Source organism: Hypomesus nipponensis, chromosome 2 (genome assembly GCF_054491055.1).
Source record: "Hypomesus nipponensis isolate SF chromosome 2, ASM5449105v1, whole genome shotgun sequence".
Taxonomy (NCBI): domain Eukaryota; kingdom Metazoa; phylum Chordata; class Actinopteri; order Osmeriformes; family Osmeridae; genus Hypomesus; species Hypomesus nipponensis.
Genome location: NC_140362.1, coordinates 12718929 through 12742506, shown reverse-complemented (window position 1 = coordinate 12742506; position 23578 = coordinate 12718929). Strand labels below are relative to the sequence as shown.

Sequence of the window (23578 nt, the reverse complement as noted above, 5' to 3'; positions counted from 1 at the left end):
TGCGTAGGAAGACAATCCCATCCTTGCTCACACGCACGCACAAGAGCATTGGTATGTGAAACTGCGAAAAGTAAAACAAATATATATATAATAATACACTAAAGACTACAACTGCAATACTACTGTAGGTCTCCGCCTCTTCTGCCACACTGATGTAGGCCTGCATTCCAAGCATTGAATTTCAACACTTTTTTACGTGCATATCGCCTCCCCAAACCTTGTCTAACACGGAAGGTGGAATCAGTTGTGTTTTTTCCCGAGTGGGAGGATACGAGTTTGCTGCCAGGAGAGCAATGGAACGTTGAGGAAGAAAAGTTTCATCACAGTCATCTAGTCCCGTTTGTTTCCTCAAAACTGGTGACATTAACGAACTCCAAATGGCGGAAAAGGTATGTAACTTTTTGAACTATGTCTTTCTACGTTAAATGGTCATTCTTTGCTCAGTTAAAGTATATTGCTATTTTGTCACCGTAATCTGAGATCCACAATCCCAGAACAGAAACAAGATAGGAAAGGGCGTCTTTGGGTTTGGCACATCCAAACTGTTGCGCATTGTTCTTTCGATTATAGTGCGCGATTTACGCGAAAGGTGTTGGTGCCAAAGCAACTCAGTTATTTTTCTCCAGTTTAAACAATCTCTATTTGCATCGGGTTACAGTTAATACAAATGTAGATTAAATTCAAACTGACGTGTTGCAGAGACTTAAGAGAAAAAATTGATTTCGACAAATAACTAGTTTTTCTTCTTTTTACAAGTATTTGGGCCACGTCTTTACTACCAAGATAATGACAGGGAATCACTCTGTGGTTTTCTGTAGTCAATCTGGGGTATTAAATCTAGATTTCAAGAATCTCCAGTAAGCGCACTTTAATGGAAAGCACGGGGAATCAATCAGCGCGCATTCCATGCTCGCCAGGGCCAGAATGTGCCCCTGTCATGGAAAAAGAGAATAGTGTGTCAATATAGAGCAATGATTTACATGTCAAGAAAACGAATGGGGCTCATCATACCAGGTCATGCATTGATAAGAATTCTGTGTATGCGTTATCAGTCTACCTGTTTAGTTTTGAATCAGAACAAAAATGTGGATCATTTCATGGGAACTATGCAAAGTCTTCAGGGAAAAAAAGCAAGGCGTTGTTTCTAGGCAAGGCCAACACCCAGATAGTCAATATAGAAGGTGCCATTGTGTCAACATTAGCGTAACTGACACATACAGGTGCCTCCCACAGGCGGTGACAGGGTTTCTGAAATGCAATTCGCCTTTCTCTCAGGTGTGCTCTCCCGTGGTTTAACGTTTTGTTTTAAAGTGTTTGTATAAATCAATAAATAAAGCGATGTTTCCCTTTGTTTATTCAGCATTTTACCTCCATCAAAGATAACTATGTAAAACCTATCCTTGTTGGGTGTAACAACTTCACTGGAAAAAAAAAAGACCTAACTGTTCACACGTTTTCAGAAAATTCTAGCTTGGCCCTTGTGAAATACTGGGGCAAAGAGATTCAAACACCTTCCGAATAGGATAAAGTACTTAGTCTATGTTTTAGGGTGTGGCCATAGAAAGCTATTGTTTTCTGTTAAACATGGTGTGATATCACATTTTGACTTCCAATACTGCAAAAAGGTCATGTGTTTGCGCAAATGATTAACTTACTTACGTTGATGACTGTGTGATACAAATTGTAAATGCACCCATAAAAAAGTATAGTAACATTGTTTGTATTGTCCCTCTCTCTAACTCCCTCAGTGCTCAGATCTGGAGTCAGCACTATATAACCTGGTCACCAAGTTCCACGATGCTTCGGCTACCAAAGAGCCCACACTAAACATGGAGGAGTTTCAGACCCTGGTCTCCACACAACTGCCTAACTTAGTCAAGGTTTGAATTTGATATCAGCAAGACCTCAATAATACCTTGCCCTTCTGGCTTGTAGCCTGTACTTTATTTGCTTAATGTTATAGTATCTTCTCAGATCAGTTTAATGTGTACGTGTAATATGGGGGTCAACCGACTGGCAATTGAGAGATTACTACAAAACTGCTACATTTTTTAATTAATATTAATGGTAGCTTATCACATTTAGCATACACCAATAATCTATTATTAGTGTATAAGTGGGCTGAATACTAAAAGAAAAGCACATGAAACAACCCTCTTTCGTACACTCTTTTGTAGACAGGCAATGAACAAGGTTTGAGTCCGATCCTACAGCAGATGGGGGTGGAGAATGGCCAGAACATCTCCTTTGAGAACTTCTGGCAATTGGTCCAGTCGACGGCCACCTCCCTGTTTGGCGAGAGAAAACCGGAGAAAACTGTTAAATGCAATTGCCTGCTACTGTGAAGAGGACGTAGCTGGAACTTGACTATGGAAAACCGTCCTATTCAGAGACGTTCCAACTGTAGAATACCATTAGCATTTTTGCCCCAAACCATGTTACCAAATCTCAAACTCCATTGTGAATATTAACATACTTCCTGCTTTCCTTGGGGTATTCTGTTATCAAACATTGGATGGGTGAAAGCCTGTGCTCCTGTTATTACTCTACTTGTGTCAGATCAGAAAGGAAGGGGAAGGAGGAGGTACATTTTAGGGGTGTTCTGTTGGGACATTGCTCCAACTGTTGTTATGGTTCACAGTTACTAACATGAACTAGTCTTGTTTTTTTTCCCACCAAGCACATGTAATCAGAAAGTTATAAGCCACTGCCTAATTACTGATATAAAACATTAACGTCTGATGGTACCATATATGTTTTCTTTAATACTTTATATACAGTTAGTGTTTTGCTTAACATTGTAACAACTGACGAAAGCAAAGAATTATCATGTGCATCAAATTGGTATTATCTTACAGTACTTGAATAAAACTTTTGAATTTGTTTAAATGTTTGTATGGTTTTCTGGAGTTACATGCTACTTTATCATAGCCTCAAAACTGGCCTACTGACCCACTCTGTAGGCATTAATACTATTGCTCAATCTGTCTACCTGGGGAGGCAGGGATAACCTATTCACATTAGTGGGTCCATGTTTATTCAAATATAACTTCTTTTTTTTCAGTACTACTCTACTTCTCTTTTTTTCTTTTTCTAAGGTAAGCGTGTTATCTCCAACCCACACCGGTAGATGACAGTAATGAACCGCTGGTTGGGATCCGGTCTAATATTTATGAAGAAGGGACGGAAGTCGCGGCGCATTTGAAACTTGACAACTAGCAACTACTCAACAACAATACGTCCCGAGATATCGCTAGCTATGCTAACTACCGTAGCGATATGAACGCTCATTAATCTGCCTCGTCAACCGAACGCTAGTAAGTTAGGAAAACAACCGGCGCTTTGCATTATCATATTTTTCAAGTTCAACTGTATCAGTATTGTTTTGTTTACGCATTTACTTGAGTACAGTACTAGCTAGTAGCTTGCTAGCTTTGTTGCCAGCGAACACAATAACACTTCACATGGATCGCACTGTGGTGGACTAGATAAATTACACTGCTAGAAGAACTATATTACTGTAGTTGGTGCGAGCAGCTGTCTTTATTTTTTCGATTTCTGCAAGTTGACAGCCAAGAGCCGTGTGCACAGTAGCAAAACTGTGTTATTCATCCGTCCTGGACATAGATGGACAAGGTACGTGTGTGTGTGTTTGCAAGAGTAAGTGGATAAAATGTTGATGAGCCACATTAAGTCTTCAGATAAAGTTGGCAGTAAAGGTAGATTATAGGATAACTGTGTTGAGGGTTGTGTGTTTTCGTACTGAGTAGCATGACAGCATATCCTAGCTAGCCAGTAATTTGAGCTCTGACTGGTCGCTTTAGGACTGACAGCACTGAAAGTTTAAAGACTGACACGCTCACTGGCTTACTGTATGATTTAACTTGAGCCATACAGTACTTCTAACACGTTCAGCACTCCAGTTCTATCATTAGGACATATTATGCTTAAGAAATGTCACTAGTAAGAAAGAAGATGGACGGGAAAAGTAATTCTACATTTCAGACAAGAGACAATACATATGTCTATCTATGGACCTACAGCCAGTTTCAGGTAGACATCAAGAATCGTTACAGACCGACTGTTAATCTGAAGGTTCTCTTCTGCAGTTTTTTTTTTTCATGGATTGTGTGAGGTTGTGTTGTATTATTTTGTGTTCTTGGTTTGTGCAGCTGGAGCAAACTGAGTGGGATTCTGTGAACAAACTTCTCCAGCATCATGGATTTAAGCCAGTCCACTTTGCTGATCCCATTGAGAATAAGAATCTGTCAGGTAGGCTAACAGCTAAAGCTGATTTGAGCTTTTACTAAATAATGGAATGGAATTACACCAAACTGTAGGCCTATTGTGCATGCTTTTGTATTTGCGTGGTTCACTCATTCCGGTTCCATTCCCTCACAATGGATAGTCAAAAGTCTGTCACTTGATATACAATCGACATACAAATTGAATAAACAGATTTTTTTTCCATTCAGAGTTTTAATGAAGGAATTTATGGTGTTTAGGCCTACAACAGCGCAGGGTAAATACATGTCTTTATATTACCTGGGTAATTCCTTGGCCCTCAGTGTGCTTTTTGTATTTTTTTAAGTGGGCGCTCATCCTCTCCACTCTATGTAATTAGCCTAGCCTTAAGCGGCCATACAATGCCTGGCTTACACATGTTCTCATGTTCCCATTACCCTCAGTATGAATGAGCTGTCTCGCTGAGCACATTTGGTCATAAATGTCTGTGACTCGACATCTCAGATTTGGTTCTTCTGGAGAAGAGGGCCGCCGGCGACGTCAGGACCATGCTGAGGACCATGCTGACAGACTCTGAGAGAAGACAGGCCTTGATTCAGGAGCTCATCCAGTCTAATAACCAACTCAAGTAAGGAGCCTAAACAACGGTGAATTTCATATACATAAGGATGTGATTAAATTAATCAATAAATAAATAACAAATTCCACCCCATCATCTTTAAGGCTTCTAAATCAAAGAAAAAAAGTGGCATTAATACATTAATCCAAATGAATAAATAAACTGAATTCTGAAATATCGATTGCCAGCTCAGGTGCGTGGGGCTGATCCCCCTGCTTAATAATGTAGGCTCTATTTTGTGCCGACCACCTGCTGTCACGCTGCAGTGTAGGTTGAGTGTCGGTATGGTAAGACCTCCGGGGAGGGTTTCCCAGCCAGGCCGAGTTTCACCCTGCCTGCTCTCTCCTGCCTACTGGGGCGTGATGGAGGGACGACACCTGCCATCCACTTCCATCACAGCAGAGAACATATACCCACTCTGTGAAATGCAAAGGAATTGAGGATCATTCTAGCACATTCATAGTGTCTATCTATGCATTGTCCCTTTTTCATGAGTCTAGTAAGCAAAGTAAGGCTGTAAGATGCCTTGTGTTTCTTGTCAACTTGACAATACTATAAGAATGATAACACAATTGAACCAAACACAAATAAAATGGCTAGAATCTAGTGTGGGCCACAGTGTTTGAAAATGACTTCTCTCAAATTCCCTGAACGTGCACCTTTGAATGGTTTCCAGGGAGGAAGCCCAGCAGCACCTGAGCCGAGCTGGCCGCCAGTCCCAGAGGGCGGCTGAGCTGGAGGGAGTCCTGGCTGGGGTGAAGGGCAAGGTGCAGCACCTGGAGGACAGCTACATCAGCAAGGCTGCCCAGCAGCATGGCCTCGTGCACCAGCTACAGCAGGACAAGAAAGATATGCAGGTGCCCTGAAAACATCCAGAGATGGAATGACCATTTATCAACCCTGGAATTCATAAATGATGGTTGTCTTTTGCCTCTGTCAATGCTTGTCTCCTTCTGTCTTAAATGATCAATGACCATGATAATGAGGCTTGTCTCTGTGCTTTCCAGAAGCAACACCAAGCCCTGGAACAGAAGCTGTCTGAGGAGAAAGCTGTCGCGTCTCAACTGCAGAGGAAGCTCTACTTTGCCGTCAAAGAGGAGGAGGGACGGATCGCGAGGCAGAACCAGGTCTTCCAGCAGATCCACGAGAGGTCCGCCCGGCCACACTCCCCGGTGGACCAGCAGTAAGATCATCCTCATGTCTACAAACTCATCAGGATCTACAGTAACCGCAGCGATATGATATTTCTTTCAAATTGTCTTCTGGTCTGTTGTTGTTCGGATGTAAGAGATCCAGCTCTTGTTTCTCACAGGGTATTGGACGTGATCGACGTTTATGAAGCTCAAATGCAGCAGCTACGTGATGAGCTAAGGTAAAACCTAAAGGAAAAATTGTGTTTCCCGTAGTTTTAAATAATAATGCGCCACATTTTTGGTGTTATTTTCGGATCATTGTGACCCTTCAGTCATTGTGACCCCCCGTTGTGTTGCGATAACTTTACCTCATACATAAATAAAGTGAAGCAGTTTCTTTTAACCGCGAGCTATGGAGAGAGATATGTCTCAAAATTATTTGTAAATGCGAGTACCATGATCCACAAATGTTTCACAATTTACAAATGTGTTTAAATTTTACATTTGTAAATATACAGTTTGTAATTTCTTAAAATACTTAACATTTCGTGTGTGCATTTCACATGGTCTGTCACTTATAAATCTACAATTTTGCGTGTGAAGTGTTTAATCTGCATTTGTGGATCGCCCAATACACGTGTCCAATCCTTCTTCAGAATAGACATCTAGGCCTATGTGTACAAATCATAGCACATTTATGTAAATGCAAACTTACAAATCACAATTAAGAATGTTGTTTTTATGGATTGCAAAACACATTTGTAAATCGTGGAACATTTGTGGATCATTGTACTTGCATTTATGAATAATTTTGACATATCTCTCCGTATCGGGCTGTGGGGGGTCTCAGTCTCAAAAGTCTAAAGAAAATGCTTTTTATGGGTCGTTGTGAACCTTCGGGTCATTGTGTCCCGAAGGCAGCAGAAGGGTTAAGCTTATGCTAATCTAATTTCCTATAATTTTTTCTTCCCTTTACATCCCACAGGGCCTTCAAAGGGGATTCAGATGAGAGTTTGCAGTCATCTGACCAATCTCAGAGCAGGAGTGGCACCCCAGTGGTCTTCTTATCCAACCACAAATCATTAATAAAGGTGACTACAGTGCGAACAGCTCGCAATAACTTGACACTTGTAAATGAAGCCTGTTAAGTGGTCATTTTGCCATTCCCTCCTCAGTCTTACCAGGAACAGCTGAAGGACATCAAAGCACAGAGGGAGGAACTCAAGAACCAAATTCAGCAGCTGAAACAAGATTTGGAATCAAGGTACTGTCGGTTGAAGATAACTGCAGATTTAGCTGTCCTTATTCGAAGCCTAGGGCTTCTACTGCTCTATGGAAAGGTTAGTTGGATCAGGCCGTCCATAGTAATAGATCCTTGTTTATCCTTGTTGGCCAATCCCATAGAATTCGATTGAACCCATCTGTTTCCCAGGCCCACGGTGAAGGAGCTGAAGGCCTATAAACATCAGCTGCGTCGTATGGACAGGATCATCAAGCAGAACAACACCAGGTCAACCGTTAACAAAACACACTGATACATTTCTAGTGACATGCAAGGAAATATTCCAGAAGTCTCTCCAGCCTTTAAAGCCTGACTTCCTCATTTTATCTTGATACTGTGTCATACAACTGTAGTGTCAACGTGTACTGGTCCTCATCGTTGTTTTTCCTGCACGGTGTGGTGAAGGTCTGCTGAGGGATCTAAGGAACAGGACAGCGCTGAGATGAGCATCTTAGAGGGGTCGACCACCCAAGCCTCAGAAGTCAGTGCCGCTCGCAGATATCTCAAGGTATCTATACGCGTGTAGAAGATTCCTCTAAGAGGGTCTTTTACATTTCATGTTTTTTACATTTCATGTTTTGACACCATTCAAGATGGACTGTAAATTTTGGTTCCTGATCAGATGCTGGGGGACATCAGCGAGGTGGTGTCTGGCCCCGGGGCCCCCTTGAGGCTGCTCAGACAGAGGCCCAATGAGAGCTCAGAGACGCTCGCCTTCAACAGGCTCCTCCCCACCCTGCAGATGTGGGCGGAGCAGCTGTGCTCGTTGAAGGTGAGCACTTGTTTGGTGACCCTCAGACTGCAGGGTTGGAATAGAAAGGAACACTTTCTCTTCCGCTTCGGTTGCCGTATTTGTGTGTTTGCATGTTTGCTTAGGACTTGCACCGCGCACTTAACAAACTGATACAGAGACTGCAGCCATGGCAGTCAGCCAGCAGCAACGACAGTGTTCCCTCAGAAGGTGTGAGAGTCGAGGAGTTGATGCTACTGGTGGAAACCTTACTGGAGGAGACTGCGAACGGGGAAGAGGTAGGGCTAGCTTGGTCTTCCCTGCACAATTATTTTCCAAATATTCTAATGAAGAACAATGCAAAATAGAATCTGTAAATCAAAACAAAAAAATGATTATATATTTTTACAATGATTTTGATATTGATGTGCTTCATTGCTTTCCCTTGTAATGGCTTCTAGAAAGTTCTCCGTAGCCCAACCAAGAACACCCTCCAGTCCATGGTGGCCCACTTCCAGAAGCTGTTTGATGCGCCCTCCCTCAGCGGAGTTTACCCTCGCATGAATGAAGTCTACACCCGCCTGGGGGAGATGACTAATGCCATGAGAAACCTGAGGGACGTCCTAGCCCTAGGTAGCAAAAAACACAACATACTCTATCTACTGCATAATCAGACAGTCATAGGTCTTCAAATGAACCCCAACTAAATTAGCTTTAATCACCTCAAAAGTAATAATTGTACCGTCTGGATTTACTGCCTTGTTCCAGATGACAGAGCTCCCCCTAGTGAGGTAGTGAACCAGGTGGCCAGAATGGTCTCCTCTCCAGAGGACTGTGCTGACAACCAGCTACACAACCTCCTGGGAACCAGCGACATTGAAAGGTAGTGGGACAGACCAGGCTGGAACCACTTATAGACAGGACCATGTTAACTCCTGGAACCACTTATAGACAGGACTATGTTAACTCCTGGAACCACTTATAGACAGGACCAAGCTAACTCCTGGAACCACTTATAGACTGGGCCAGGCTTACTCCTGGAATCATTCCTGGCCAGTAGACAAACCAGAATAAACCATCCATCATGTCCTTTAGTTCCTCCCATGGGACACTTGCAAGAGTTATCTGTAAGTGTTTTTTGTTTGTGTTTTGCCAGCATTATTTCCAAGGTTAAGGAGCATGAAGAGTTCTTTCCTGCGTTCTACTCTCTGGTGATGGAACTGCTGCAGACTCTAGGTATATGCTTCTACCGCTACTAAGGGAGTGAAGGATTTACCATTTGTCTGTTCATTGCAATCTGTAGTACAGGTCATACTCTAGTAGATAGTACATACTCTTTTTTGCGTAGTATTCATTATCCTTTTCCAAGGATTATGTTTCTGTATTCCTCAGTATTAATTCACTTTGATTACAGAAAGACAGTATGACCTGTGCTACTGGTTGTGTTAAAGAGACGAATAGTAAATCTCTCCCATTAAGACTCCCACACTACACACTGGCATGACTGCATTTAATCAGAAACAAACTGTCCTGCAGAGTAGGTCTACATGCAATTTGACATCACATTTGTACCTGAGTTGTTGCACTAAAAACTCCTCCCTTAAGACAGACAGTGATGCTTGAAATAAAAGTCTTCTGTTTGCTCTCCTTTCAGATGTTCAGCATCTAGATGACATCATACCCACTCTAAGGTCACTGAAGTCGAGGGCACTGTGATACTTGTTTTTTGTGATTGATTATGTGTGTTTTTCACCTTTATTTCTAAATTAGTTTGTTGACTTGGTTTTGGGTAATTTTTTGTATGCATTTTCTTCCTCATATTTTGTGTTATTTATAGTGAATACTACATCTAAAACAGAATAAAGTTTTACATCACTTAAATGGAAGATATACAAATTGGAGATTTTATTTGAAAATGTACCAGATATCAATGGAAAGAAGATGTCTCTGGCTGTGTGTGATTTCATCAAAGAATGAACTTTGTATACTTTAATTCATGTATGTGTAAATAACACATTATTTGTTTCAAGTGAGGATGTGCCACCAGATGGTGCCCAAGTATAACATTGCACTAGTAAGTGCCTCTGCTGCTTGAGTGACTTTCATATATTTTGTATTTTTGTCTTGAGCCACACCGTTATAAACGAGTTGATATCTGAGTAACTGGCTGATTTGTATAATATTGTGTTGCAACAATAATATTGGAGTAAATGTACACATTCAGTAGTTTCCCAAAAGAAGTTACTGAATATTGCTATGAGTAAATCCAGATAATGCCGACTACTGATTAACCTATTATATCACGTAAAATGCAATCATGATAACACCTGCTCTCATGAGTCAACCTAGTAAATTATTTGTAATTAGCTCATCAACACATTGAGTCAGTGCTATCAAATGACTCAACCAAAGAGCCTGTGATTGTGAATAAACCCACAGACAGACGCACGGAGCTCCGATTGGTTCATCGTTGACTCCACCTTTTCAGAGTCTCCACCCGAACTGTATTTATTTCTCGATTAATCTTGAAATCGACCAGACCTCGCCACATGCCAAGGTGTAGCACACAAGAAAATACAACTATTCATCTTTAAGGACAGCACTAGGGCTTATTTTTTCCTAGCAAAATGGTTGTTCAAGTAAAACCAAGCGCGCAATGCAGCAAGGTCACGGAGGGGAGTCTGCAAAAAGTAGAAGCTAATATCTTACTTCTTGGTGCGGAAAATGTCGGAAAATCAGGTGAGACTTTATTCATCATTCACAACCGTCTATATAACCACTCCTCAATGCAATGCAAAATTGCACCCGAGGTAGCCCAATTTTGTGGAAGTAATATCTGCCTCTAGCATCTATGTCCATATATGTGCTATTTGCTATAACTAAGTGGGGTTACCTGTCTTTGTATTTTGCAGCTCTCACCGTACGATTTCTTACAAGGAGATTTATTGGCGAATATGGAGATATAGGTAAGTTAAAAAGGCTGTGCATACTTTGTGCGTAATTCAGTGTCCCACACATAGCCATGCGCGCAGTACAGCAAAAAGACTTTGGTTGACATTTAATTTCTTCTACAGAATCGATCTACAGTCATACTGACAAGATTGATGGTCGAGAGATTTCTTTCAATATCTGGGACTCACTTTACCCCCAGGTAGGCCTAAGTGCGGTCAAGTTTTTATGCACACAGTAACCTTAACTAATTAAATTGCTATGACGTGCTATGACGTTATTAATAACATTTTTTGTTTGTGTGTGTGTGTAGGGCTGTGAGACAACTGAGACCATCATCAGCGACAAACAGCTTCAGTGGGCTGATGGTGTGATCCTCGTCTACAGCATCTGTGACCGCTCCAGTTTCGAGGTAGCGCAGCAACAAGTGCGGAGCATCCGTCACGCAAGGAAGATGTCTGCCTCAGCACCCATCATTATTGTGGGGAATAAACGCGACTTGCAGCATCGGCGGACAGTTTCGAGTGAGGAAGGTCGACTGCTTGCCCTCTCCGAAGACTGTGTGTTTTTCGAGATATCCGCAGCCGAGACCTACCACGGTGTGCTTCTTGTGTTTCATGGACTCCTTGACCTAATCAAAGAATCGAGAGCCCTGCGTAAAGGTGCAGCTGGTATTAAAAGCATAGTGAGAAGCATGTCGGCTGTTTTCGGAAAGAAACGTGCTACCGAGTAGTTGGCTATGTTTATTCCCCAAGCCGAGTGCTTGGTCGTACACATTTAGCAGTAGAAGTGTGCCGTGACAACACGTCACGATGAAGCCGTTGGCTTGAAATGGGACTGGAAAAGTACAAAAAGGTGGACCATGCAGGTTGAAATAGAGAAGAAGCTGTCCGACAGCGGCGGGGATGTGTCAAGTAAACAGTGGGTGCTGTATGCGTTCAGATAGTATATATTGGGGTTATTTGGTGTGGCAGTTGGAAGTAAAAGTAGAAGTTTCAGCGTATCTTTAGCCTTATCAAAAGAACGAGGTAGATCTCTTGAATTTTCGATAGCCTAATACAAACCGTGATATGTAGGCTATTAGGCTTATCACAAATATGAACTAAAGTGTAGGTTTAGGTCGCAGTCTATGTCAAGGTGAGTCAATGTGCAGTTGTGTTCATTGCGTGCTCGAATGTAGGGCGCAACTGTTCACTTATAGTAGGCTACGGGAAATTCAGCAGTTTGCTGGTGTTTAGATAGGCTATATATATATAGGAGCCTTCAGTCAACAATATAATGTGAACGACTACTGCCACCCTACAGACTGATGTACATTTTATTGTGATTGTGCGTTCACAATTGTTCTGTATATATTGCCTGATGATGAACATGCATATAAGAAACATATTATTCACGTTGTGTTTGTGAGCACAAAATTATTGTAATTGATGACTGACTTTGCTTCAGTGAGGCCTAGATGTATGAGCTGTAATAAATAGCTACAAATTGTTACATTTCTAGTGAGGACAACATTTGTAAATGTGGATGTTAACGTCTGTTTTATTTTTTATCCAAATAAAAATTATGAATTGAGTTTTTTATTTTTTACTTTTTAATATAACTTCATTAGAATGGTCACATGGGAAGGTTATGCATCAGTCAAAACCAAGGATTAAACCTGTGAGGGAAATAATTCAATAAATCATGAATGGATCATGACCAGTAACATTTTTCATACAGATTACTTTTGGAACAGTCAAATTAATCAGAATAATATACATTAAAGCATTAAAATAAAACACCTGTTAGATATTTTGTAACATTGAAATAATGCTGCAAAATACTTTTTTTAATAAGATGCACAAAATTTCAATTTACTGTGAGTATTAGTAATCAAATTGATTAACATGACAGGATATCAATAACTGCATATACATTGACACTGAATTCTAAATTCATCAATCTAATATGACTTCCTTTATCATTCACACCATGCCCTTATCATGTCAAAAACCTATATTTTAATCAGCAACCACAAACCTGCAAATAATTCTACTGTTGTATGGTCTCAATCAAAAAAGATACAGTGAGTAGCTACCCAGACTCATAATTTGGTACCCATTCAACCATACATCATTCTTATACTCACAAAATGTTTCTGAAATGTGTGCACTAGGTGGTAATTAGTTTAAGATAAAAAAAATATTAAGAAGTCAATATTGTTTCCCTAGTTCTACTTAAAGGCATAGATTAATATAAGGAAACAATAATGAATGTATGAACAAAAATACAATTGAGGAAAAGTTACAGTGTCAATTAATACGATTTAACAGTGCTCTCTGGTTGGGGTAAAGAACAATAATAACATAAAGGGCTCCAAAAAGATCTTAGCAAATGGCCCCTACAATATGCATAGGCACACATCAAAGCTAACTCTAGTAGTTGAGCCTGCGAGCTTGTCGCAGGTGTGTCGAGACTGCAGTGGATATCTTAGTCCTCTGCATTCTCCTCTACATGAGTAATGGCCTCTGGACTGAGGTACTCGAAGGCCTTTTGGCCCTGGGACACAAGCTGCATGATGGGACCCAGGAGGAGCTCGCTAGCGGAAGAGCGCCGGCGGATGGTGTCGCTGAAGGAGGGGGGTGGGGGGGTCTGGGGGGCCAGGGTGTCCAGCTCTATGGGTGGCTCCTTACTGTTGGTGGGGCTGGCCGGGACATGGTCGGGGGCTGGGGGATTGGTGGTGCCGCCGGCCGAACCGCGGCGAGGACGGGCGTACAGGCTCTTGCGGCGGGGCGGGCGTCCGTCCATGGCTTTGAGGAAGAGGCTGTTGGCGGAGCTGCGGCGGGATGAGCTGGCAGAGATGAACTCCTCCCGGTTGAGGAAGTCTTCCACTTCCTGGTCGCTAGGCTGCTCAATCTGAGACAGAAAAACAGAGATAGAGAGAAAGAGACAGAAAAAGAAATAAAGAGAGAGAGAGAGAGAGAGAGAGAGAGAGGGAGAGAAAGAGAGAAAGAGAGAGAGAGAGATTTGGTCTACCCGCATCTCCAGGAGTATATATACAGTATGTCCAGTTTGGTTGATCCTCATGCCCTAATTACCATGTTGTAGAGAGGGGTGGTGTTGACCAGCAGCTGCAATGCGATCATGCCGAGCTGCTGCACCTCCCCAAGCAACAGTTGAACCTGAACAGGTAACTCCCTGACCTGCCGGATCGGGCCCAGCTCTACCAGAGCCTGAGCCTGTCTCCTGATCTGGCCCAGGGCCAGGTCTCTCAGGGCCTCCACGCGGAACACCAGGGCCACATACAGGATCTGAAGGCGCTGCAGAACCAGACCCATCACGGCCAGCACCCTGCTCAGGCCCACCTAGGGAGGCCCGTGGAGAAGGATGAGGACATAGGGTGAGGAAATGGATGTGTGATCTTGGTGAAGCTAAGATTTGAACACGATAATGAGAACCTGGAGCGAGTTTAAGACATTTTCACTTTTCATCTCGAAAGTGGTCCCTCTTGAGACCTTCATAATAACCCCTGCCAAGGAGTGATACTCAGATGAACACTGTGTGGGTTTTCTTTTGGCCTTTAGAATGACACACTGTCTGAAATACACTGATAGATTCGAAAGCATTCGTGAACTCAGAAGGCAATTTAGAAAACACACATGAGAAACTGAAAAAGCCTAATTGTTCATGACGTGGTTGCATTAATCAAGTCTAATTAAGACAACAAGAGCAGCGAGCAGCAAGTCGCTGTTCATTACTTGGCTGCCCTAAACGATGCCAAATCCACCATTCCTTCCCCTCTTCCTCTTTCCCTATCTCTCTTCTTCCCCCTTGTTTCCCCTCGTGTTGATGTTGGCTTTGCCAGGTGACTCCACTGTCCCCGGGCCACTGCCAATCACAGGAGTGCATTGTATTTCACACTGTGAAAGTAGGACTTGGCGTTTGGCCATCACGGCTGACCCCCAGATTAGATGGGGCCGAAACTAAGCACGCTAACGAGGTCTCACAGCCCTTGAGAAACAAGTCATAAACCCCATAGAAAACCATATATCCGCAGCTATTGCCAAAGCGAGGAAATTTGACCTGGAACAGACCTGAAAGTGACCATTGTCGGAAATTGCTTATGCCGGTGATATTTGATTACAGGGCATAGTGGGGTTAAAACTTCATTTGAAAGAAATATAGGATACAACGTTAACCTGGGGCCTGTAACGACAGATTAGAATGGCCCTTGAACTGAATTGAAAAGAAAACTGAAACAGACCCTGAAGATAGTTTTCCATTTAAATTAATCTTTTTCTTGGATACAATGGAAAAGCAGTCTGCATTACACTTTTGATACATTAGCATAGTGAAATAAGTAAGTGAGATACTCCACATGTTTTTGAAACACACAAGGCAGCCCCATAGCTGGAAGCTATCTGTGTTTTCACGTGGACCTGGAAGCAGATCAAGATCCAATCACTACCTTCTCAGCCACGTGAGTTTGGGAGGACAGCAGTAATATTGTGAGAACAAGACCCGAGATAGGGAGGCACGTTTTTGCGCCATGTCCATGGGGTCTGCCCAGCCCAGACTACAGATTGGGGTGTCTGAGATATTTAGGTCAGCCAAATGACCGTTACCCTGTTCCACACCAACTCCCATACTGCTGGAAAACAAACCAGTGTCTCTGGTGAATGGACACGACCAACATCCAGGGCCAATTTGGCCCAGCGTGGGGGACGAACCCGAGGCAAACGTGACAGGCTGGAGGGTCACTGGCAAGTTGTATCAATGAGGAATGTTGAGGTCAGCGCAAACACATGTTCTAGTGCATCCGCACCCATACACGCACAGTACACTGTACAAACAATTCAAATTTCAGCCCCATACTCACTCATTCACACCCAAACACAAACATAGTCCCTTCATAACATACTTGTCTGTTTAAAAAACACTTTCTCTATCATGTTAGCCGTGAACTGTCAATAGTTGCAGTGACAATTACAAACATTTTCTAAATTGTCAGAACAGATGGGGAAAAAAATTCTTCACATCTTAGTCCAATTTAATCCATTCTTATCTGTGTGAAAAAGCCTGTCTTTTCCACTCTGATGTGACAGAAGCAACCTCTGAAACATCATTTGGATTTCCCCAGCCAGCGCTTGCACTGGTCTGTGTATGTTTACAGGCAGAGTCTTATCTGTCCATCTCTGTCCTCTCTTCTCCACCCTTATCTGTGTCTGGCTTTCTGTGTATTTCTGTCTAACTGTGTGTACGTGTGTGTGGCAGCCTCTGAACGTCACGTAGGCTATGTCCCACAGGGACATCTCTGCTTGTTTTGGCCTTTCATGTTTCCCTTTTTGATGGCAATGGAACCATTGTCGCTGTGATGCCTCTCATCCAGATGCATGCCCACTGATGTCATTTTGGGGGATAAAATTGGATGTCCTTTTTCAAATATGTTCCCTGTCTGCTTGTCTGCTCTCAGGGGACTTATCAAATATATTAGAAAGCAGAAAGCCGAGCCTCTTCTGGAAAAGGGTTCATACCATACCTGAATCTAAGTAGTTCATATCTCATTTTATTTGGTACCCTAATTTTAAATGAGATAACTAATTTATTTAAGGAACTGATTCACATTTGTTCAATGAGGTACTTAGACAGTGTTAAATTAGTTCCTCAGACAGTGTTACTTGGCATATAGAAAAATGCATAGTCAACATAGCCAATCCTGTCCTGACCAACGTGGACAGGAAATGAGGGGAATGTGCCCGGCGGGCCCACACAGAGTGCCCTGGCCATGTCGCTGGGCACGTACCACAGCTATATTATCTCCCCGACTCGATTTAGAAGGACTTAAACATGGAGGAATGTTTGTAGTCGGCGTACAGGCCCCCTGAGAGCTGGCACAAGGTTCCTGCCAGGCTGGACCATTAGAGGTTTTGTTTGTTTAATAGTTTGTCTGACAAGTGGAGATTGGTATTACGTTGCCGTGTGCACGTACTTGCAATTCAAGTTTCATGACTATTGGTAGGCCATTTGGGTTCTGTCACAGAGGGAAGTTAAACATGGCTGTTTGGCTTTTCCTAGAATGACAAGAAGCTATATCGAGAAAGGATCTAGTCCTCCCTAGATTTGGGGATGATGTAGTTTCAATAGACATGATGGACTAAATTGTGTTGAGGCAAATAGTAAAAGGTTGTTGTTAAAAATGTTGAGCAAAGTGAACAGTGGGACTTCAGTGACTATTTGACATTTGAAGGCCTTAAAGATAAGAGGACAAGAGGCCGTTGATTACAATGAGCGATCGGCAAGATTTGATGACGGACATCGTCATCTGTCTGGGCGAACGGAGGGACAGATGGATGTGTGAGGGAAGCGTGTAGGAAGTGAGACGTGCGAAAAAACATGGTGGGGGGAGAGGGGGGACGGGTGGCAGCAGTCGTGGGCGGTTTCGACGAGTGAGAGTGCGTAAGAAAGAGATCGAGCCAGAAGAGTGACCTTCAGAGCGAGTGCATCCAAGTCTTCTGACATTCAGAAAGACGTTGCCTCTAGGACTAGTAGGCAGTGAGAGACATGTGCTCAAGACTTGTCGTATAGATATTTCGTATAGATAACTTATCTACTCAGATATCATTTTGAATTTAAGTTATCTCCAAGAGTTAGGCGAGGTAGAAATAAGAACGTGAGGTGAAGTGATGCAGAAGCCAAACGTTGCTGATTAATTAAGCTTCGACATGAAGGTCACAAGAACTACATTTAGCATCTAAAGATGGCAAGACTATTTTGGTTCTAACCACTGCAAAGGTTTGTTGGATGCGCCCAAAATGACTCTAATTAGAACTCCCGCAAACCCCTTGTGAAAACAATCATTGTGGACCCATGGTCTCTCTCACCTTGTCTGCCGCGTTGCCCAGTGTTGTGACGGCCCGGTCCAGTCTCTCTCTCAGCTTGGACAGACGGTGGTAGAGCTGCAGACCCAGGCTGAGCAGGAGGCCACGGAAGCGGGTCAAAATGCCCACTTCTTCATTCTCATCCTCATCCTCATCCTCGTACTGCTGCATCATCAACTCCCACTCGCGCCCTGGGGGTTTGGGGTGAGGGTGGGGTTGGGTTTGGGGGGGGAAGTTGGGCGAAGACGGGTGTGGGTAGGCGGTTGTAGGTGGGGGATGAGGGGGAGGTTGGGGGGAGGTTGGGAGGAAAGGTGAGGGTGGGGGAGGATGGGTAGGGTAAAGGTGAGGGGAGGATGGGGGAGGGTGGGGAGAGGAGGGGCGAGGTAAGGGGTTGACAAGAGGCCCAGATATGGAAGTGGTATTGTCAACTTTGCAAGACCTTGTCTAAGGTGGACTAGTGATGTACTGTCCCTAGCGAACCCCAATATCTGATCTAAAGGGGCCAAGGTTTGGGCCCTATTGGTTGATCTTTAGATGAAAGAGCATATTATCTTTGCAGAAAATACACATTTCTCATTGGAAAATGTAAATGAGCTCTGCATTCAACACAGATAAGATGACAGCCACAAACTGACTTGTCTGATACGTTCTGAAGACCAAACACAGCAGGGGTCCTCGAAACATCAACACAACACCTTTAGGGTGGCTGGTTTCATTCACCCAGATCACTCACTCCATCCCCTCCCTCTCCGTTCTTTAACACACACACAGGGGTGACGTCATGGCAGACACTCGGTCGCACACTTTCATCAGTAACACACTGATTCACTGAAATAAAGATGCCATTATGAGAGCGACATTCTGAATTTATTGAGTTAATAGGCGTGTGGGGTCCAGTTTCAGTGTATTCAGTGTATTCAAATGAGGGAGTGAGTCAAGGCGAGGGCAAGATCTGAGAGTAGACTGCCTTGTTACCACAACAACCCCTACGTCATTACCACAGCCTCCGAGTTGGACTGGTCACAACAAGTATTATGAAGAATGAAATAGCCAACAGCTCAATAATTAATGTGCATGTACTTGTGTGTTATGATAAGACATGTATCTCAGTTTTCTCTGTCAAATATTCTTCAGTAAAAAAATTATAATACTTACCAAATGTACATGCAAGAAAATAGTTCCCTTGTGTAAATATAACTGTAGGCAATGTCATATATACTCAAGTATGTATGACTGTACTATGCTGTACAATAATGAAATGCAATAATATTAACAATATTCAACCAAACAGATTTAGATTCACCACCTACTCACCAATCCACAAGGGCAATGATTAACATAGAGCATTTGCACCACCTTGTGGTTGTAATTGGAAAATCCCAAAGAAGCAGAGCACGAGGACAACTGAACATCCTTTAGAGCAGACCTCCAGGAAATGCCACTCCCTTTAACACACACACTCCACTCTCACACTTAAAACACTTATCAAATCCACAGTCCATAGAGTGACTTACAAGAACATCAACACATATGTACACACACACACACACACATACACATGCACATACACACGCACACTGACTCCACTCTCTTCAACACACTTGAAACACATTAGACATTCATCAAATCCCACAGTCCATGGTGTGACGCGCAAGAACACACAAACACACACGGGCACACTTACTAAGCGTGAGTGGCAGGGGCATGTAGCGGGCCGTGACCTCTTCCAGGCGTGTGAGGACCTCATCCAAGCTGGCGTTGGCCGTGCGTCCCAGCTGACTGGCCTGCAGCGCTGCTACGCTGGCGGACACCACCACCACCAGCTGCTCCACCATGTCAGTGGCCTGCAGCTGCATGTTGTCCAGGGTCAGGAAGAAGGCATCCTTCAGGTGGTCCACAACCTGAGCCCAGCACAGGGATGGATGGAGGGGAAAGAGTGATAGATAAGGGCGGGGTTCTCAAAGGGTTTGAGAAATGATCAATATCATGAAGAACACAAGACCCAGGGACCCATATATGTATATGCCATACAGGGCTAGCTTGTGCAAAACAATGTGCCAAAATGACACCTAGAATCAATGGAAAGGACATGGCCTTTTAGGCAATGTATCATGATAAACTACTGTATTCTGAATATGACATGATATTCCCGATAGTGAGCTCATTTTAGAATGCTACACTGGGTCAATTTAATTCAAAAGACTTAAGAGCATGCTGCTGTGCTCGTAAATCAAGCTGCATCTGACGGGTCTGGTGATTACAATATCCGCTTCGACACATTCCACACGCACACACACTCGGTGTCATTGGATCAGGCATACAGGGATTACATGCCTACCTCCTCAGACGACTGGTGGAGTACAGGAAAACTCTTCTCCAACTGGTCCAAGCCCACACAAGCATACTCGTTGACAACTTCAACTAAAAGGAGGGTTGTAGGAAAATGGATTTCAAAGATCACTCTCAATTTACAGTCCTTTCAATGGGTGTCAGAAACAAGTTTAGTGTTCCAATGTGCAGAACTGAGCCAAATTTGGAGGCTACACCACCCGAACTACCACTGATAATGATCCTGTCTTCTTGGAGGAGTAAAATCGTGTTGATATTAGTGTTTTCCATTCAAACGTAATAGCCAATACACAATGCTATTCAGGATTGATCATAGTGTTTATGTGCATTGGAGAGATTTGGGTTTCAAATGTGGGTGTGTGGAGCCATGCATCTAGAAAACACTAAGCAGACTTACTCTGGGGCTCCAGGCTCTCCAAGAGTGGCGTGGCTCGCTGCAAGGCAGCCTGGGACATGTTACGCACCCCCAGCTCTGCCACAACCCCCAGCAAGTGAAAGAATGGGTAGCGTCCCTTTACGTCCTTGTACAATGAGGTGACTGACTGCGCCACCGAGCGGACAAGAGGCAGGTGGACCACGCGCTGCACAACGTTCGTCTGGAATGGGAGAGATTCGAAGAAAAACTGAGAGATTTGTACGTCGAGGAAGGAACAGTATAGAACGAGGTCAAGAGAAAGGACGGCCCATATGTGAATATTCTGTGGTTGTCAAATGTGACATGTTTTTCATATTTGGTTTGTTTGATTTGTAGAGCACTTTGGGACAACTTCTGTTGTTTTTAAATGTGCTCTATAAATAAAGGTTGACTTGACATGTAATGAGTGACCTAGTGTTTTGGTTCCATCTGTAAGGTTTAATATTGATATTGTTTGTGGAGCTGTTCCATGTGGCGTTCCATGATAAGCACTTTCCAAACCCGCTGTGAGTTCACCAATAAAATGGCCTGTTAACCGGGTTTAACGCGTCCTCACATAAGGAAGCTGATCTTTGAAATCTTCACATAAATAAACTCACCTCGTTGTGCCAACTGTTCTCGTTCCTCTTTTCCATTTTGGCAGATCTGTGAAAATGATAGTTATGAAGACTTCCTGGAAACAGTCATGGTAAGTTTGAATAGTGCCAGAGCAGACAGAGGCTGAAGGAAACAGTGCGACTGTTATCAGAAGTATCTCCATCCAAGAGTTCTCTCAACATGAGGAGATCAGCTGTGCAGGCTGTTACAATGACATCTTCTGTTCAAACTCTCTAGCATGGAAAACTCATTATCCCATTAGTGTGTTTGTGCCCATGAGTATTGAGGAGGGGATGGAGATTATTGATGACCTTTACATCATCTAAATGGTTCTTATTTACCCTTACAAACTATTACAGACACTTTGGAATAATTTGTGTACAGTTTGTCATGACATGTGTAGCTCATGTTCATGAAACATCAGAAATTGTCATTGGTATATTTATTCATGGTCATATTATTATTTGTGCCTTTTTCTGAAAATGAGCCTGATGTGGTTGATGGATATTGACAGACATTAAAAAGATATGTAAATGTATTTGTGCCATATTGTCCTATGCAGAAAATGATCAAGAAATGACAAATAATAAAAATCACATTTTCATATTTCACAACAGGCCCAATGAGAGTCTATAAATGAAATAGTTTTCTAAGGCCATTACACTATTTTAAATAAAGTTTCACTCTTACCTTTAAAGATGAAACCAGTCAAATTGAGTGTTCAATCTCTTTTTAAAATTATGCTGTGCTGCTTGGAGTGCTAGGAATCAAATAATCTTTGCCCGAGCATCCAGAAAACTTTGAGTGCAAATTAAGTACGTCCCTTAGCAGTGCTCTTGGAAACCCCGCGAGATGACTGAAGCAGCGCTAATGCACATGTGATTCAAAAAGCGTAAACCTTTCACGCATTTTTTCAACCACTTGAGGCAAAGGACTCAAATGAGCTGTTCACGTCACATCTTGCAACAATCTGTGAAATTATTGATTACAGACGAACAAATGATTTTATTTAGACGTCAACCCTGGAAACCTTGTGTTTCAGTAGTTATTACACCACACGCTCACAGAAGCGTGATTGTCTGTCATTTTGTAACTCTACCACCATATTTTAGGCTACCCCACTGTTATGTCGGGGGTCAGATGGCTGAGCGGTTAGGGAGTTGGGCTATTAATCAGAAGGTTGTTGGTTCAATTTCCAGCTGTGCCCAATGACGTTGTGTCCTTGGGCAAGGCACTTCACCCTACTTGCCTCAGGGGAATGTGCCTGTACTTACTGTAAATCTCTCTGGACAAGAGTGTCTGCTAAATAACTAAATGTAATGTACAAAACTTCTAGATTTTTCTAAATGTGCTTGTTTATCTAATAATATAGACCTTTTAGGATGCATGGTGCCATCTACTGCAAACTATCAAACTTAATTTTGAAATATGATGTCACTTTGTTTATTCATTAAGATACTTTGTTGAATATATTGTCTCATCTGTCCAAGTCCAGTCTTCTTTATTCTGAAGAACAGGTAAAATGTACTTTTATTGTATTATTTTCCAATGACTGAATGACCCGAGAAGTTTTAGGAAAACATATCTCTTTCCAATTAAGTAATAGGCTTGAATGGAATTTCCATGTTCAGACAAAGGCTACAGTGTCATGTAGATACTTGAATAAAATGTTATCGTAGCCTACTTTGGTTTTTGGAAAAGTGGTCAGCTGACTAAATGTTTGTCGGAATTGTCACAGAAGCATGAATTCCAGGCCGATGTAGGTCTAATTATTCTCAAGGTCAAGCAGGAATGTAATACCTTTTCAACTGTAAACCTTTCTCAAAATGTCTAGGTTTGAAACGTACACTGGCATAAAACCTGATGTTCAATAGTAAAACATGCACATCAATTTAAGATGGCAAGAGGCAGGTTTGGGGCACAAGTCATTCATGCATCACACAGATGATCCAGTATCATGGCCTGTAAAATAAATGGGTTGGAAACATGAATGAACAACTGAGCGCAGAGTGGAAAATCCCAAAATGTGACGGTTGACATTTCAATTGGTTTACTACCTTTGTTTTAGCCAACTTGTGAACTGAGGTCATTAGAAAGAATCTTCCAGAATGTTTTACAAAATTATTCGCTTGGTCTTTGCAAAGTAATGAAAGATATAATAATGTCATACATGATCAATTCTGATTATTCTATTAATACAAAGTGGATTGAATTCTAATTCAGTCATCAGTATTTTGTCAAAAAGTTCTGGTCATCCGTTTGGCTACTAACTATGACATTGCATCCATCCTAGTATGTGTGTCTTGGAATGTACAGCCTACAGGGCTTCATTTTCAAAGATTCCTCTGTCTCAAGGATACTAGCTGCTACATTGTTTTGTCTCAACATCAGTTTCTACT

The 23578-nt window shown here is 42.5% G+C and overlaps 4 protein-coding genes across 6 annotated transcripts; 3 read left to right on the top strand and 1 right to left on the bottom strand.

Moving 5' to 3' along the window:
- The first annotated feature begins 229 nt into the window (after window positions 1-229).
- Window positions 230-2889, top strand: s100v1 (S100 calcium binding protein V1). The gene is made up of 3 exons (XM_084706703.1): window positions 230-389; window positions 1749-1880; window positions 2178-2889. Exons 1-3 carry the CDS (start codon window positions 378-380, stop codon window positions 2343-2345), a joined length of 312 nt encoding a protein of 103 aa, XP_084562829.1. The 5' UTR covers window positions 230-377; the 3' UTR covers window positions 2346-2889.
- A 265-nt stretch (window positions 2890-3154) lies between these two features.
- Window positions 3155-10172, top strand: cep70 (centrosomal protein 70). 3 transcript variants are annotated; one of them, XM_084706645.1, is made up of 17 exons: window positions 3182-3317; window positions 3566-3636; window positions 4173-4272; window positions 4750-4873; window positions 5541-5721; window positions 5872-6047; window positions 6177-6236; window positions 6983-7088; window positions 7173-7261; window positions 7430-7507; window positions 7685-7787; window positions 7902-8051; window positions 8156-8308; window positions 8471-8642; window positions 8778-8892; window positions 9166-9245; window positions 9664-10172. In XM_084706645.1, the coding sequence occupies exons 2-17, from the start codon at window positions 3628-3630 to the stop codon at window positions 9723-9725; spliced, it is 1758 nt and encodes a 585-aa protein (XP_084562771.1). In that variant the 5' UTR covers window positions 3182-3317; window positions 3566-3627; the 3' UTR covers window positions 9726-10172. The 3 variants fall into 3 exon arrangements, with proteins under 3 accessions (XP_084562763.1, XP_084562771.1, XP_084562777.1); XM_084706637.1 differs by having other exon boundaries at window positions 3155-3636; XM_084706651.1 differs by lacking the exons at window positions 3182-3317; window positions 3566-3636 and having other exon boundaries at window positions 4172-4272; window positions 4689-4873.
- A 389-nt stretch (window positions 10173-10561) lies between these two features.
- LOC146300868 (ras-related and estrogen-regulated growth inhibitor-like protein) lies at window positions 10562-12533 on the top strand. The gene is made up of 4 exons (XM_084706624.1): window positions 10562-10748; window positions 10922-10975; window positions 11084-11160; window positions 11272-12533. Exons 1-4 carry the CDS (start codon window positions 10637-10639, stop codon window positions 11689-11691), a joined length of 663 nt encoding a protein of 220 aa, XP_084562750.1. The 5' UTR covers window positions 10562-10636; the 3' UTR covers window positions 11692-12533.
- plin6 (perilipin 6) lies at window positions 12500-21956 on the bottom strand. Its single transcript, XM_084706610.1, has 8 exons — window positions 21870-21956; window positions 21182-21227; window positions 20565-20763; window positions 20157-20239; window positions 19503-19719; window positions 17822-18009; window positions 14039-14305; window positions 12500-13856 (listed from the first exon to the last, which is right to left on the bottom strand). Exons 2-8 carry the CDS (start codon window positions 21215-21217, stop codon window positions 13431-13433), a joined length of 1416 nt encoding a protein of 471 aa, XP_084562736.1. The 5' UTR covers window positions 21218-21227; window positions 21870-21956; the 3' UTR covers window positions 12500-13430.
- Between the last annotated feature and the right edge of the window lie 1622 nt (window positions 21957-23578).

Coding starts and splice junctions, on each gene's coding strand:
- s100v1 (XM_084706703.1), top strand. Junction 1,881..2,177: donor AACTGCCTAACTTAGTCAAG/GTTTGAATTTGA, acceptor ACTCTTTTGTAG/ACAGGCAATGAACAAGGTTT.
- cep70 (XM_084706637.1), top strand. Junction 8,643..8,777: donor GAGGGACGTCCTAGCCCTAG/GTAGCAAAAAAC, acceptor GCCTTGTTCCAG/ATGACAGAGCTCCCCCTAGT. Junction 9,246..9,663: donor GGAACTGCTGCAGACTCTAG/GTATATGCTTCT, acceptor CTCTCCTTTCAG/ATGTTCAGCATCTAGATGAC.
- LOC146300868 (XM_084706624.1), top strand. CDS start 10,637: ATGGTTGTTCAAGTAAAACCAAGCGCGCAATGCAGCAAGGTCACGGAG. Junction 10,749..10,921: donor GGAAAATGTCGGAAAATCAG/GTGAGACTTTAT, acceptor TGTATTTTGCAG/CTCTCACCGTACGATTTCTT. Junction 11,161..11,271: donor GGGACTCACTTTACCCCCAG/GTAGGCCTAAGT, acceptor GTGTGTGTGTAG/GGCTGTGAGACAACTGAGAC.
- plin6 (XM_084706610.1), bottom strand. CDS start 21,217: ATGGAAAAGAGGAACGAGAACAGTTGGCACAACGAG. Junction 20,240..20,564: donor GGAGAGCCTGGAGCCCCAGA/GTAAGTCTGCTT, acceptor CCCTCCTTTTAG/TTGAAGTTGTCAACGAGTAT. Junction 19,720..20,156: donor TCCACCAGTCGTCTGAGGAG/GTAGGCATGTAA, acceptor TGCTGGGCTCAG/GTTGTGGACCACCTGAAGGA.